The sequence below is a fragment of the Acanthochromis polyacanthus genome, chromosome 12, assembly GCF_021347895.1.
Source record: "Acanthochromis polyacanthus isolate Apoly-LR-REF ecotype Palm Island chromosome 12, KAUST_Apoly_ChrSc, whole genome shotgun sequence".
Classification (NCBI taxonomy): Eukaryota; Metazoa; Chordata; class Actinopteri; family Pomacentridae; genus Acanthochromis; species Acanthochromis polyacanthus.
The window spans coordinates 17,348,879-17,365,745 of record NC_067124.1 but is presented as its reverse complement, the minus strand read 5'-3'; the positions used below and the strand labels follow the sequence as shown (position 1 = coordinate 17,365,745).

At 38.8% G+C, this 16,867-nt stretch overlaps 1 protein-coding gene across 2 annotated transcripts; it reads left to right on the top strand.

Moving 5' to 3' along the window:
• The first annotated feature begins 1,195 nt into the window (after positions 1-1,195).
• Positions 1,196-13,774, top strand: LOC110963354 (lipid scramblase CLPTM1L-like). Of its 2 annotated transcripts, none has more exons than XM_022211687.2 (17): positions 1,196-1,549; positions 3,472-3,563; positions 4,931-5,087; positions 6,447-6,568; positions 6,936-7,014; positions 7,094-7,211; positions 7,668-7,762; positions 8,201-8,285; positions 8,371-8,471; positions 8,544-8,603; positions 8,678-8,728; positions 8,806-8,888; positions 9,917-9,951; positions 10,060-10,115; positions 10,205-10,249; positions 11,531-11,664; positions 12,739-13,774. In XM_022211687.2, the coding sequence occupies exons 1-17, from the start codon at positions 1,349-1,351 to the stop codon at positions 12,803-12,805; spliced, it is 1,581 nt and encodes a 526-aa protein (XP_022067379.2). In that variant the 5' UTR covers positions 1,196-1,348; the 3' UTR covers positions 12,806-13,774. The 2 variants fall into 2 exon arrangements, with proteins under 2 accessions (XP_022067379.2, XP_051813328.1); XM_051957368.1 differs by having other exon boundaries at positions 1,426-1,549; positions 3,448-3,563.
• The last annotated feature ends 3,093 nt before the right edge of the window (positions 13,775-16,867 follow it).

The window sequence follows — 16,867 nt, the reverse complement described above, 5'->3', positions numbered from 1 at the left end:
AGGGGACACCCTGGACAGGTCGCCAGTCTGTCACAGGGCTACATATACAGACAAACAATCACTCTCACATACACACCTACGGGCAATTTAGAGTAATCAATTAACCTTAGCATATTTTTGGACTGTGGGAGGAAGCCAGAGTGCCCAGAGAAAACCCACGCATTCACAGGGAGAACATGCAAACTCCATGCAGAAAGATCCCAGGCCCACCCCGGGATTTGAACCGGTGATCTTCTTGCTGCAAGGCGAAAGTGCTAACCACTACTCCACTGTGCAGCCCCGCTAAAGTATCATAGGTGATGTTAACTATTTAATCGGTATTACGCATTTGTTAGCCCACCCAACAAATTTTACCACCAGCCGCCACTGCATATATATAACATTTGGACTTGTTTAGGGCCTCCGCCCAAGTCAGCTGGGATAGGCTCCGCCCCCCTGCGACCCTATTGAGGATTAAGCGGAGAATGGACGGTAGGATTGAATGATAAGATAAGCCTTTTTTATGAGGAAATTTTCATTGTTACAGCTGCAAAGAGGATGGTGCAAACATATCACGAATATCAGCAGAAAAATAACATACGTCCTAGTTTACTAGTTTAAATTGTGAGATTTTATGTCACATTTATGTAACACTTGTGAAAAGTATACAGCTGCTTCTATCTGAATCTGTCATGACGTTCAAATAAACATGATTTTATTTCTGTGGTCACTGCAGAAGTGTGTCTTTTGTGAAATTTAAACGTTTTCTCAGTTCCTCGTGTAATCAAGTATTAGTTTTAAGATCTATTATAGGCAATACTAGAGTATTTTTTGCAGTGTTTAAGCATTGGTGTGTACTATCATTATTACACTGTAATGGACTTGATTTCTGGATGCCTTCTAAATATAAATGATCTCTTTTGCAATCATCCCATAAGCTATTATCTCTAAAATGTAATGTCAGGAGTGAAATCAGTGACAGTGGCTGCACTAATGTAAACCTGCATTAAATGAGCTGAACTGGACCTTTTGAACTGTTCCAGCAGCTAAAACCTCCTGACTGGTGATAATCTGAGCCACAAGGAGGTAAAAATAAAAACATAAAGCAGTGACAAAATGATGCTCCAACAGAAAATGATACGCAACACTGGAAGTGTGTGTGAGAGCTGGAGGAGCTGATTGGTGGAGCTCGGTGGGAGGAGCCTCGGCATCGTCGTCATCGTCAGCATCATCAGCATCCTTCCGCTGGATGCAGAGGAGCGTCAGGATGCTACGGGTCGTGTTTGAGGCTTTCTAATCCCATCTGCAGCCACATCCCTGCTTTGTTGTTGTTGTTGTTATTGTTGTTAGTGTTTAGTCTGCAGCAGATATGTTTCCTTCGTGTTACTCCAAACCGGCGGACGGCAGTGGGAAGCGGAGCTCGGTGGCGAAGCTGCTGCTGGGAGTGTTTGTGGTTTATTCTCTGCACACCGGCTGGCTGCTGTACGGTTTCCTCAACACCAAACCCTGCGACGGAGGCCGAGGAGAGACGTGCATCAGCTCCTACCTGACCGGAAGCCCCAGACTGCAGGTCAGCAGGCCCCTAATAAACACAGCACGAGAAATACAGTAGAATATGCAGTATTAATGAGAAATAAATCAGTTATAAACATAAGAATTATACATACATTAGTTAGAAATTGCAATAAATCACATAGAAATACATTCATTATAAATATGTTAATTGTATATATATTTATTATAAATAAACTACAAATAATTATAAATTTGTTACTCAGAAATATATTCATTAGAAATACATAAATTGGAAATATATTCATTAGCAATATATTAAATAGAAATATAGTCATGATAAATACATCAGTTTGAAGTATATTAAGTAGAAATACATCAGTTATGAATAAACCAGTTATAAGTATTTTAATTATAAATGCATCAGTTAGAAAGTCTAAATGCATCAAATAGAAATATATAGATTTTAAATGCATCAGTTTGAAATAGATTAAGTAGAAATATAGTCATTAGAAATACAGAGAAGAATAGAAATAGAAAATAATAGAATTATTAGAATTATATTAAATAGAAATACATTAAATAAAATATATTAATTGTAAATATAGAAGTTATAAACATATTAATTTTAAATACATCAATTTGAAATAAAATAATTATAAATACCCCATTTATAGGGGCTGCACAGCGGCGTAGTGGTTAGCACTTTCGCCTTGCAGCAAGAAGATCCCGGTTTGAATCCCGGGTTGGGCCTGGGATCTTTCTGCATGGAGTTTGCATGGTCTCCCTGTGCATGCGTGGGTTTTCTCCGGGTACTCCAGCTTCCTCCCACAGTCCAAAAATATGCTGAGGTTAATTGATGACTCTAAATTGCCCGTAGGTGTGTATGTGAGTGTGCTTGTCTGTCTGTATATGTAGCCCTGTGACAGAACGGCGACCTGTCCAGGGTGTCCCCTGCCTTCGCTCAAGTCAGCTGGGATAGGCTCCAGCACCCCCCGCGACCCTAATGAGGATAAAGCAGTGTATAGAGGATGGATGGACCCCATTTATAAATGTGTTCATTAGAAATATATCAATTATAAATTCATCAGTTAGAAATACAGTAATTAGAAGTATATTCATTAGAACTATATTCATTATAAATACATCAGTTATAAATGTATTAATCTGTCAGTAAACTGCATGAAGCCTGAATAAAGGCTAGAATAATATTGAACGTTAGTTTTAGGCTTTTAAAGATAAACAGGAGGGTTAATTATTTTTATTTCGTACAGACTCTAATGTGGATGGTTTATTTTTTACAAATCTTTAATGTAGGATGAAATTATTATGATGAAATATCAGTTTTCAGATTAGATTTGGTTCCAACAAAACTTCACATAAAACACATTCAACAATGAAGGAGGGATTAGTTTTTAGACTCTAAAAACTATTTCAGAGTACCTTTTCCTACCATTTATTAAGATGCAACGCTGCAGGATAAAACATCTAATTTGCTGATTTCGATTATTTTAATGGATTTCTACTTTTCCTTTATGCTTTTGTTTGACAAAAGGCAGCATTAAAAATGGCAGTTTGAACTTTATGTGATTGTGATGAACCAAAGTGCAGATAAGCTGTCTTCAGGGAATGTATCTGAGCTGAAAAACACTCAGAACCATAAAATTAGCCAGTTTATTCTGATGTGGGACAAAGATTAACAGCAATCCGAACACTCTGAGTGGATCTGGTTGAAAACTGATCTTTAAAAGTTGATAAATCCAGTAGTTGCTAAATAACAGTGGACAAAACAGAAACATGATCGTTTGTGTGTTTCTGTGGACGTGTTGGTGCCTCATTTGTAATCCTGTGCTGTAATTATCAGATATAATATTCAGCCTTAGTAGGATCTGTCAGCAGGTGGATTGTTTTGCTCATCACACATGCATCATTTTCAGGTTTTCTGTATTTCTGCAGCTCTGAATGTTCTTCCTCCTCCAGATGAGTGTCTTCACCTGCCTGCTGCCTGATAACAGCCCGCTGCAGCTCGCTGTCGCCGTCGACCCGTTTGACCCTCATTCTGCTTTCCAGAGGTGATGCATCGTCTCCTGTACCTCAGATTTCAAGCCCACGTTAGAAACAGCATCCACACCACCGGGCGTCTCAGCGGCAGTTATATAAAGCACGTTAGTCAGAGAGATAATTAGGTCGGTGTGATGAGATTAAAATAACAGACGAGGTCCAGAGTTTGTAGAAGTTGATGCAGCGAAGACGAGAATATTCAACAAATGTTCTGCTACAAACAGCAGGCTGGTTTTTTATTAAACCTCGGAAACACTTTCTGGGTGGTTTTCTTCACTGTGGTTCATTTTTCATTGCGATCTGTAGCGCTGTACTCTACAACTGTTAGGATAAGATAAAACTTAATTAAATGCTTGTGCCATATGTTCCTCAGAAAAACCTAAATAGCTGTGAATAAAAAGTAGAAAATCAATAAGATACAAGTATGGTGCATTACTGGAATAAAATAAGGTAAATAAGGCTGGAACAGAAGTAATTGTGGTGATAATACTGAGGTAATAAATAATGTCACACACGATAATGAAGCTAAACAATATAGTTTTCTAAGTTTTTTGTTGTTATTTAGTAGATTTTTTTTCATTTCTTCAACCAGAACTTCTACTTTTTCATTTTTCTACTGAATAATTACCAATCACATAATCAATCAGACTTTATTTAAACATGACACTAAAATTCCCTGAATTTTTTCATGTGACTTTTGGTAGCAAAACATGGTTTCTTTTGGGCTAATTTTTAAATGAGTCAAGAAAAATAAAGTGATTTTGATGAAATATCCAAATTGAACTCAGGTTTAGTGCATTTCTCAGTTATTTCTGTTTTTGCAGTTTGTCTCTTTTTGAAGAAAACAAGGTTCAGCCTGACTGAAAACTGTTACTGTAAATGAAATAGCACCAGTTCAACATGATTATCTAAATATTCTGTTTATAATTTTCTCTCAGACTGCCAGCAACATGTTTGGGGAGTTGTGTTGAATCAGCACTGACCGTAAATAGGATTTAGAATGAAATACTGATATCATGGTATTAATGCACACATGATAGACACATGTTGCAGTCTCGTCCCCTCTACATGTAACACTGGAAAAATGAATGTTTTTAAATGTGTCAACTTATGTTAAGAATTCTGCTAATTAATGACAAAATACTATTAAACACTATAAAAATACTAGTAGGAATAGCTTCATTTAAGCTGTAATCAACTTAAATATGTGTTTATTCTACTAATCATGAAGAAAGTGGTCAATAAAAATACAGAAGAAAATCAGGTTTCTCTGGCTTGGTGTGGTTAGTTTTGACTAGATGTTGCATTTTGAAGATTTTGACAGATAAACTGGCTTTCATTCTTTCTCTGCTGTGTTCTAACCTCCACCTCTCTGCAGGACCGTCAACGTGTCTCTGCCAGAGGAGACTCGAGCCAACGGGACGCTGTTCGCTGTCGTCTATGTCCACAAAGCTGGAGTTTCTCCACTGGAGGACAGTCGGGAAGTTCACTACGCTTCTCAGCTCACCTCCTACATCCTCCCTCAGCATGCAGAGGTAGCTACCAACATCTGGATATTCTACCAACATCTGTACGCACAACCAACATCTTGATATTCTACTCACATCTGTATACACAACCAACATCTGGATATTCTACCAACATCTGCAAACAAAACCAACATCTGGAACAACACAACCAACATCCTTACAGACAACCAATATCTATACACAACCCCAAATCTGGACGCACAGTCAACATGTGGACACACAGCCCGATCTCACGGGGATTCATGAAACTGTCACGTAAGTTTTAGTTTCGGTTTCGTGTGCACCAACACGATTTCGTCATGTTTTTCGTGCCGCTCACCACGAAATGCGCACCAATGTATTTTAAACGGCGGACTTTTCGTGCCACTCAGAACGTATTTCAAAAGAATGTGTATATTATATTTTTAATGTAAAACCGTGGCGAATCCAACGCTATATTTTGCATGACATCGTCCCTAAACATAACCCTAACCATAACCCTAACCATAACCTAACCATAAGCCGGTGGTACACTTACCAATTTGCATAGGAATTTCAAGAATGTCCGGCGGCCGGCGGCCGCAAACGCGATCACACAAGCAGTATACGCCGATGGACAGCTTAGATCGTCATGAATCCGCCGGTATAAACCACTTTCAGATGTGATTACCACAGCGAAAAACATTTCGTGGTGAGCGGCACGAAAAACATGACGAAATCGTGTTGGTGCGCACGAAACCGAAACTAAAACTTACGTGACAGTTTCACGAATCCCCGTGAGACCGGGTTGGGACACACGACCAACATCTCTAGTCAGCATCTGTACACACAACCAACATCTGTACACACAACCAACATCTGTATACACAACCAACATCTGGATATTCTACCAACATCTGTACGCACAACCAACATCTGGATATTCTACTAACATCTGTATACACAACCAACATCTGGATATTCTACTAACATCTGCATACAAAACCCACATCTGGACAACACAGCCAGCATCTGTAAAGACAACCAATATTTATACACAACCCCACATCTGGATGCACAACCAACATCTGTACATACAACAAACATCTGTAAACTCTACTAACGTCTGTACACACAACTAACATCTGGACAATACAGCTAACATCTGTACACACAATAAACATCTGTACACAAGCACAGCATCTAGGCAACACAACTAACATCTGTATAAGACAACCAACATCTGTACACAAAAACAGCATCTCGGCAACACAACCAACATCTATACACACAATCAACATTTGCATACTCTACTAATGTCTGGATAAGACAGCCAACATCTGTATACTCTACTAACATCTGTAGATTCTGTTAACTCTGACTTCAGATTCTTTCTGTTTCCATCAGAAGCTCAGATCAGAGAATCCAGTGTCCCATTGGAGGCCCCACCTGTCAATCACGATGATGTCAGAGGACTTCACCTTCAACAAGGCGGGGCTTCCCAGTGATGTTCGCCGCTACATGAGAGTGTGAGTGTGTGACAGTTACTGCAGCTGATTATTTACTATCATGTGTGTATTAATACCATGATATAAATATTTCATTCTGTTAAATTCTACTTTACTGTCAGTGCTGATACAACACGACTCCCCAACCTGGAGCCAAACATGTTTTTGGCAGTTTGGGACAAAATTATGAACAGAATATTTACATAATCGTGTTTAACTGGTGGTATTTCATAATTTAAAAATATACAAACCTTGAACATGAGAAGCAAACTGACAAGAAAAACTCGGAACAAGCAATATTTTTTAATTCCACAAATGAGTCGTGGTGGAATATTGAAGCTGTGAGACCAGAAACGGTTCTTCAGTTTGAACTTGCTGGTCTGTTCAGTTCTCAGGACGGCCGACAGATGATCTACCTCCCTCTGCTGCTGGTCAACGAGCTCAGCTGCAGAGTCCGAGACCTGATGGTGGGAAGCTGCAGATTTACAGATTTACTGGATTTGACATAAATTAACATGTAAATTAACCAGTTCAATTCCTCGTCAGGAGATCAGCAGCAGCTCTGCTCAGCTGCCTCTAACTGTGTCCTATGAAGGGATCTCTCTGAGAGGGTTCAGGTTCTGGGTCCATCTGCAGGACATGGTTTATTCCCTGCGGCAGTTCGGTGAGTGGTGAGGAGATTTAGGGTTTTTGTTTTTATTATTTTATGGATTATTTTAAACGAGACACAGACACTGAATGTTTAAAATTCACTTTAAACAGCTGATGCACAAATTTATTGTTTGTCTTAAAAGTTTCCAGAATTTTAATGCTTAAATATGCAAATGAAGTATACTCTCATTAAAATGCACAAATTTGCATCGATTTCCAGAACAGAAATCTGACCTTTAGATAAAATCTATTTTATTTGTGTTTTCTGACATTTTTCATGCTTTTTAAAGGGATTTTTTTATTATTACTCTCAAAATCAGAAAATAAGGAATCAAAAGGAATCAAATGTCCTTTTAATCGATGTGTGGACTTTGTGTGTTGCTTGATTATTGAAGGAGCCATTTTAACTGTGTGTTCTTGGTTTTTCGTCCTGAATATAAACCTGAATCTCTATCATTTTGAGTTTCAGGCTTCACTGAGGAGAACATTGATGAGATTAAAGAGACTCTGGTTGGATCCAACCTTTACCTGCTGGTGCTGACGGCGCTCATCACAGCTCTGCAGGTGAGAAAACAGCTCAGATTGAACTAAACTGCACAATAATCACACTGATGTCAGGTTATTTTCTGAATACCACTTCTGGAATGTTGTGCAGATAATAAAATGATTGCAAATCAAGCCAAATTTAGATTTTTAGTGAATTTTTATTTGATCAGCATGTTTCTTTTGACTGGAAATGAGATAAACAAAAGATGGTGGTAATGACAAAGTATATGACATTTGCATTGTATTTAGCTAAACTGTACAAAACATATGTATGCAGTTGCAGCATTTTGTCACTGGTTTGTGTCATTTCCATCCAGAGGAAGCTTACTGGCCAATAAAATATGAATTATAAATCATGTTTTTGGCTTGAATATGAATAATTTGAGGCTCACCTGTGTCACAAATTAAGCATTGTAAAATAGAAATGTTTTATCTACATTTTGTGCTGTTTTTTAGCTCATCTGTGAATTTCTGGCTTTAAAAAATGACATCAGCTCATGGAGGAAGAAGAAGAGCATGGTGGGAATGTCGAAGAAATCCGGTAAGAAACAAACCTGTGTCTTAGTGAATGAGGCTGATATCTGCAGCTTTAATAAAGGACACCTTTGCTTCTTCTGTGTTTGTAGTTCTGTGGCGAAGCCTCAGCACGCTGCTCATCTTCCTCCACCTGCTGGAGGAAACCAGTCTGCTGGTTCTGCTGCCGGTCGGACTGGGAGCCTCTGTGGAGGTAATTTATCTGGAAACACAACACATCCAACAAAGAGGAAAGCCTCTAACCTGTTAATCTTCATCCTGTCAGGTGTGGAAGCTGTTCAGAGTCTTTAAAATCCAGCTGCCGTGTAAAAGCAACAAGCTGCATGTGAGTATTTCCTGGAAACTGGTTTAAATCAGTTTGTTCAGGTTTGGGGTTTAAACCTGCTGCTAATGTTGCAGGTGAATAAAATGGATGAAGACGAGAGGAGGACGCTGGAGTTCGATGCTCAGGTATCTGCAGCTCTCTGCTTTGTTTCAGCTTCAGGCTTCGTTTGGTTTGAATTCTTCTTCTGTGGTTTTGTCTGCAGGCCTGCAGATATCTGTCCTACCTGGTTTATCCTCTGTGCATCAGTGGAGCCGTGTTCTCTCTCGCCTACTTACGCCAGAAGAGGTGAGATGAGCCACAGAAATAACTCATGATTTAACTTTTACATGAATTATACAAACTGAGGGAGATTTACTGAGGTTTGTTAGTGCAAAGTCAGACTGAAAACATTCGGAAATTTGGATAAAATTGGCATTTTTGTTGTATTTTCTGACACATTTCATGTCTTTACTGGGAGAATTTTGTTTTTTTTTTTCATGGAAAATCAGAAAGTCATCAATTTTCACCATGTTTTTAGGGATTAAATGTCTATAAATCAGTCTATGATGGAACAAACAAACCTGTCAATAAAAACATTCAGAGTATAAAGAGGAGTGAAAGTAGGACGTTTGGTGGATGGAAGAGCTGATGAAATGAACATTTCTGGCTTTTTTACTGACATTTTTAGTTGCATTACAAAGACAGTCAATAAAATAATCTTCTACTGGATTATTCTGAATAATTTCTTTCTAATCATGTGAAAGCAGACGTGTTAAACTGATCAGTGCATGAAAGTATCATGTTGCATATTTCACCTAAATGGTGGATTATTCACATATATGTACATATATACTCACATCTGTACTTCAAGTGACAGCTTTGTCATGTTATTTATGTTATCAGATAAAAAAATTTATCACAATATTAATTGCCTGAAGTGTTTTTTTGTTTTTTGTTTTTATAATTTGGCCACACAGAACCCTGATGAGCGTAATAGGACCAATGATATGTTTTATTTTCTCATAGAGAAGATAAAATGACTAAAACTATGGATTAGATTTCATTAAAGTTAATTAAACACCACAGTTAATCAGAGAATATGTTTAGTATCTCTATTTTTATTGTAGAAAAAAAGTATTTTAAAAAATCCCTAAGAATTTACCATTTGAGATGGTTCAAGCAAACTTCAAAGGCAGTAAAAGTAAATTGATACAGAGAAACGTCTGGAAGATCGGAGTAATTATTGTGAATAATGTGGTTTTAGTTTAAGGTTCTGTCTTTAGTTGTGTTTCTTTACTAACTGGAATTAACATGAGTCTATATTAAACCAACAGTTATTACTCCTGGTTGATCAACAGTCTGGTGACGGGTGAGTGGAGCTCATCTATGGAGCAGTTTGTCGTTGGATTGTTGTTTTATTTAAAATGAACCTCTACTGTTAGTTTGGTTCTGACTCTCTTCCCTTTGGTCCCATCAGGAGTTTATGCTTTTGGCTTCTTGTCGATGGTCCCTCAGCTCTTCATCAACCACAAGGTCTACTCAGATTAATAGATTTAACATTTAACACATGATCTGGCTGTTATTAAAGGCCATAAATTGAAATCTCAGCTCTTCTGTTCCAGTTGAGGTCTGTGGGTCACCTACAGGGGACGGTGTTGATGTACAGGGTGAGGAAAGGTTTCTGTCTATAACGTTTATCTGATATTTTACCTTCTGAACCCCAAACAGCTCGTTGGTTTTTCGCCCTGGCCCATGACTGTATATACTCTGGCCTCATTTTTCTTCACTGTGGTTCATTTTTCAATCTGAAGTCCTGCAGCTCTGTAGAAGCAAAATAACACGAAGAAGAAGAGAACTCAGATATGTCCTCTGTCATTTCTTTGATTATTTCTTTACAAAAATACCAAATCCTGGAACCAACATGTCCAACATGTTTCCAAGAGTCCGCAGATGTTACCAACACTGGAAGTAATGGAGCACCTGTCTCCTTTCTGTCTATCTGTGTCTCACTTTTTTCATTTTGTATCACTTTGTTCTTGTTTCATGTTGTTTTGTGCTTTATCATGTGTCCTGTTTTTCATGTTTTTTTGTTTTTTTAATGTTGTTTTTCTCGATTTGTGTCTGTTAGGGCTGTGTCTCTGTGTTCTCCTTTTACTCATTTTTTGGTTAATTTGTGTCGCTTTATGACTCGTTTTATGTGGTTGTTTCGCTTCCACATACTACACATTTTGTACATTTCTGCAACCTCTACAGACTGAGATGGGTAATTCTGTCTCCTTTCTGTTGTTTTACTTCATTTATGGTCATTTTGTGTGTTTTTTTTTTGTTTTTTTTCTGTCTTGATCATTTCACGTCTTAGATTGACTAAGTTCATTTTGCCATCTTTTACGTTACATTAGTGTTTCCTTCTAACCGACAAATGAGTAAGGATTAGTAAGGATGGTTTAAGGACGCTAATCTAACATTCCACGTCTTCTTCTTCTTGTCTCTCTGTGGTGGTTTTGTCTCCTCACACTGTAGATATTTTTCTGTCTCCATGTTTCTTCTCCAGACTTGCTCTCTCTACTCTAGAAAGATGTTTCACCATGCTGAATGTATCAACAACTTGCTCCTCTGTTCACTGCGTCTGAGCCATGCTGCATTTATTTTTTTGATCCAGTACCTTTGATTTTCCTCTCAGTCTCTTCGCAGAAACAACATTTTTGGTTTGAATTTTTGAATGACACGTTGAAATGATGTTGAGGAATTACTGTGATTTTAAACTTCTATAACACGTGATGTTTATTTCTGTTTCGACAGTTTCTTAACGATAAAGTACTTAATTTCTTCTTTTTAATATCTTTCAAACCTGCTGGTGTTTTCTGGGGTTCAGAAGGTTTCAGCGTTTTAACAAACTCAGCCAGGATTCGAGTTTTCAGACCAATCGATGCGTGATTTTCTGTCCACAGGGAGTTAACACGCTGATCTCAGATCTGTGCTGCTTCGCCTCCTTCTTCTCACCTTCTGGAGGTTTTTCTTCCTCCCATCAGCTCTCCTGCTTCAGAGACGAGCTGCTGTTTCTGTTCTACCTTTACCAGAGACGGTACAAACACTTGAACGCACCACAAACCCTGAACGTAAAGCTGCTGCTCAAACAGCATAAAACATACGGAGACTGAACAGTTTGCTGATGTCGAACTGAATGAAATTAATTAGCCAAATGCAGTTCAGTCTGGATGGGATTCAACACGAGTGATTTGACTGATTCCTGTTCCTCCTGTTGATGTTCTTGTGTTAATTCTCCATTTTAAATCTGTGAATATTGAACTGAAGATGGACTTTAAAAAATCAGATTTAAAATCAAATCTGAATATGTGACATGAAAAAAAATCCCATTAGATATTTTTCTAAAATTGTTCAAAATAAATTTCTAACTCTAAAACATGCATCAGACCTGCATTAAGTAGATGTTATGTAGCCTAGCCGCGCTAGACAACCCACGGCAACGAATTTAATTCTCTGCCAGGGTGGGTCTAGTTACCCTCCATAAGGCTCGAGGCTGGATTCTCCTAAAACTGGCCGGACCAATCACCATGAAGTGTAGAGTCAGAAGGCGGGCGTAACTAAGTGACGACAGAGGTGCGACGATTCTGACAGAAACAACCGGCGCACAATAAATAGTTATCTTTTGACTTGGCTTTGGCCACAGCCTTTAAAGATTTGAAGCTAAAATTCAACTTGAAAGATAAACAAAGGACGGCACTGAAGTGTTTCATTGAGAAGAAAGACGTATTTGGACTTATGCCGACGGGATATGGCAAATCCTTAATATTACCAGTTGGCTCCGCTGGTTGGGAAGCTAATGGGACTTAGCCACAATCCGCCGGCGCTCTAGGAACTACGTCAGCCTATTCGTTGCACTGATTGGTTGTATACTTACCCAATTGCTGCAGAGTGATTTGAAAGACAACCTTTTAGCCCGACTCCCTCCCTGTCGAGCGTTCCTAGACCCTTGTGCCTTCAGAACATGGGTCTAGCGTGGCTAGGCTAGCTGTTATAAAGAGTTATTTTAAACCTCCTGAACTCACACTGACATTTAGGAAGCAACACAGCAGCTCCTGTTTCTTCTTCTCTCTGCTTAAATGACTCTTCCTGCTTTATTTCATACCTTCTGCAGACGTTTCGCCTCTAAACCCAGAAGAAGAGAATCAGTTCCTCACAGCAAGAAGGTGAAAACTCAGTGAGCAGAGCTTGAATGCTGGACACAGAACTGAGCGGCTGGAGCAGCTTCTGGCTCTTTGTTGGACGATGAGGTCGACTCTTCGTCCGCTGATCTTCTCTGATGTCAGCTGAGTTTCATTTCAACACTTGTGATCACTTCATTCTGCTCTTGATGAACATGAGGTACATTATAAAGCATACATAACTCCCAGCAGCTTCATCAGCATTAGTCAACAATCACCTCTAGATTAGATTTTAAGATTCATGATCCTGATGCTTCACATTCTCCCTTTAAGGTTTACTCTGAGCTGCACAGTCAGAACTTTTTATTGTGTTGGCACAATTTAAATGTATATAAATGCGATTCAATAAACTGCATTTCTATGAAGCTACATGGTGCTCATAATAAACCTTTTATTTTACTGCTGCATCTTTGCTTCCATTGTCATCCTGGATTTCATCTTGTGCACAGTTTTCCAAAATGCAGCTTGTTTTTACTGGAATGTAAAATAATGTTTCAACGTTGTTTGTAATGATGAAAATTCTGTTGCACTAAAACCTGCAGAAAGACTCAGATCTGCAGTGTTAAGCTTTTTATTCTGATGTGGAAGATCTGGAATGTAAATAAGTGACTCTTGCTCTGATGCTGCGTTCAGGCGTCCTGCGGTGAAACTGTTGAGGTGATCGAGTCACAACCTTGTTTCGAGAAATCCTTATTTCATTTCAGTTTCCCGTCACTTTCAGAGCTGTTTTAAAAGCCTGACTCTGTGCTGTTAAAGAAACAAGAAGTGCTCGTTTGTTTCCTTTGACTTAATGAACGACAAACAGCATCAATGAGCTTTTTAACTATTTCTGACTGAACTGCCTGGAATGTAATTTACTAAGTTTTAAAAAAAAAATCTATTTTTCCTTTTCATTGTTCTGCTGATGCACCTGCCTGATGATGTTTTTAAAAAAATAAATAAATCGAATAAACATAAACTATAGTTGAAGTTCATGTACACTGTATGGAGCGATGGGAATAACGTGGAGATTCTACATCACACTGGAAGACAAACGTCACGATGTCTGTCTTAATGAAGGAAATATGCAGCTGAAAGGGCAAAAAGAAGGAATTCTGTGTTTATGCAGAATTATTATTTTTGACTGTTAGTGTCACACAGGGTAGTTAGGAGGAGCTAACAGCCTGTTTTCAGGCTGCAGGGAATCAAGCCGATGGTGGACCGAGGTTTGAGTTAGTCAGTTAATTAAATGAGAACGATCTGGACTGAGGGACCGGTGAGACAGAGATCCTGTTGACTAAATGTTTAGATCCTGATGAAGTGAAGCTGCTCAGGTGTTTTAATTCACTTCAGCTTCATTTCACTGAAAACAGAAATGCTGAATCCTCCTGAAGCAGAAACTCTGAAAGTGAATCTGTTTAAAGTTCCTGCATGTTTTTTTAAAAAAATTAATATGTTTATTGGGAAGTTTGACATAGAAACTGCAGGACAGTCACACTGGCCTTGTATATACATGTACATTTGAAGGGAAAAGAAAATATTTAAACTTATACAAGTCATGTAACATCTTATCTCTATGATTCCAAATCTATACAATTTCTTCCTGCACCAAATTGTACTTCCCTTGAAGATTTTTTAGTTTTTTGCAACAACAACTTGAAAATAGAAACTTAAACAATTTTATATATATATATATATATATATATATATAAAAGAAAACAAAAAAAGGTAGGCAGAAGAAAAGTAAAGAAAGAAAGCAAAGAGCGAGTGAGTGGGTGAAGGGGGCCTATTCAATTAAGAAGAGTTGAAAGAATTAAAGTAGGCTAGAAAAGGGTCCCATTTCTTTTGGAAAATATTCATATCACCTTTGACAGAATAACTGATTTTTTCCAATTTTAAAAAAGACATTACCTCTCTAAGCCACTGAACACTGGAGGGAGATATCGTTGACTTCCACTGCAAAAGAAGATGACGTCTTGCTATTAGGGAAGTAAAAGCTAAGACCTCTAATTGTCTGTGACTGAATAGAGTATAATTTCCCGGGACACCAAAGATAGCAGTGTGAGGGGAAGTATTTATAGGAATCGAAAGTATTTTGGACATCGAATCAAAGTAATTTTTCCAGAAATTGAACAAAGAGGGGCAAGAAAAAAACATGTGGGTTAAATTACAGGGTGAATTGTGACACCTATCACAGCTATCTGTAACGTCAGGATATATTTGTGACAGTTTGGCCTTAGAATAGTGAATTCTAAATAATACTTTGAATTGTATAAGTGTTAGACGCGCACAAGTTGAGCTTGTGCGAATGGTATCAATGGCTGCGTCCCACCAACTATCTTCAAATACTAGGCCAAGCTCGTCCTCCCAAGCCTTCCTCACCTTAATGGTGTGGGTATCATCAGAAGATATTAGATGGCTATAGATTCTAGAAGTTCCTGCATGTTTTAATAAAAATAGGAAATTATAAGACGTGCTGCTGTATCAGTGTTCGGTCTCATCGTTGAAAATGAAAACATCTGTCCAAAATGAAAACATCTGTCCAGCGTAGTGGATCACTGCACAAGCCAAGTCTCCTGCAACTATACGGAAGGATGACACTTGTGGGTTTCTTTTCTTTGCACTATTTTGTATCACTTTACCATTCAAATCAAATGAGTTAACGGGAAAGACATGACACTGCGACCAAGTGACAACTTCATTTCGCAAAAATAAAAGGATACTTGATGAAAGAAACAGTTTATGATGCCACTTCCTGCATCGAAATGAAGGAACTGACAACACTCTTTGGCTGGTTTATGATGCAGCGGTACGGGGGTTCAGTGCTGCTCACTGTGGCCCCACAGCTAGAAGGTTCTGGTCTTTCTGTGTGCAGTTTCCATGTTCCTCCTGCTGGGTTCTGACTGGGTTCTCCAGTCATCGAAGTCAAAGCAGAGTTTCTTTAATTCTTGCTGCAATAAGACAAGCCTCACACAGAAGTACAGGGCTGTCTGGATGTTAGATTCTGAAGTACACATTTTTATAGAAGCTATACGACAGTTGGAAACTTTGCTGTGAATGCTCTTGATTTCACCTCATGATTGGCTGATAACAGTCTGACCCAGCAGCAACTTCAGCTTCTTCTTTTTATTACCAGTATAACAAAACGCTTTTTCAAACAGTCCCACAGTCCAAAGACATGCTGAGGTTAAAGGGGAACTTCATTTTTTTTCAACCTGGGGTCTGTTTTCATTTGTCATTTCATACATGTGAGTGATGGAGAAATGAATTTTCGACATAGCTCCAGTATTTAGCCAGGCAGGCAGCTTAGCAGCTCGGCTAGCGAGCTCTCGCGTGATTTCGGAACGGGGGGCAGCTGCCCCATACTTTTCGCTAGCCGAGCTGCTAGCCGAGCTGCTAAGCTGCCTGCCTGGCTAAATACTGGAGCTATGTCGAAAATTCATTTCTCCATCACTCACATGTATGAAATGACATATGAAAACAGACCCCAGGTTGAAAAAAAAAACGAAGTTCCCCTTTAACTGGTGATTCTGAAGTGTCTTGGCTGTCTTTCAGGTTGATAGGACGCTGATGAAGCTCTTCCACTGCTCCTTTATCCAGTCAATCATCTCGTTTTCTATCATATGCAGGTATGGTAACCTTGGCAACAAGGACAAGAACTCCCTCAGAGGATAGTAAAAGTAGCCTCTGAAGTGGCTGGGGTGTGTTTTAACAGTCTTGAAGACATTTTTAAGACACAAGTTAAAAGGAAAGCAGAATCTGTTCTTATGGATGCTACTCATCCTCTTAACCAGGAGTAGAAGCTGCTCCCCTCCAGCCTTCATCTGGCTGTACCCCAGGCAGCAAAAAAGGTACAAGTTCTCTTTTGTGCCTCCATCTGAGCTGTGAAGAGGATGAGGTAATGCACTGTGTTTTTGCTGCTGTACTTTATCACGTACTGTGCTGCACTTTTTCCTGATTTTTTTTTAAACTTTACTTTATTCTGTCCTGCTGCTGCTAACTAACTGACTGTTGGCACTGAACTACACTTGACTAAATGAATGACTAAGTTTGCTGTTAATGTCCCCGTCTATCTTATGCTTC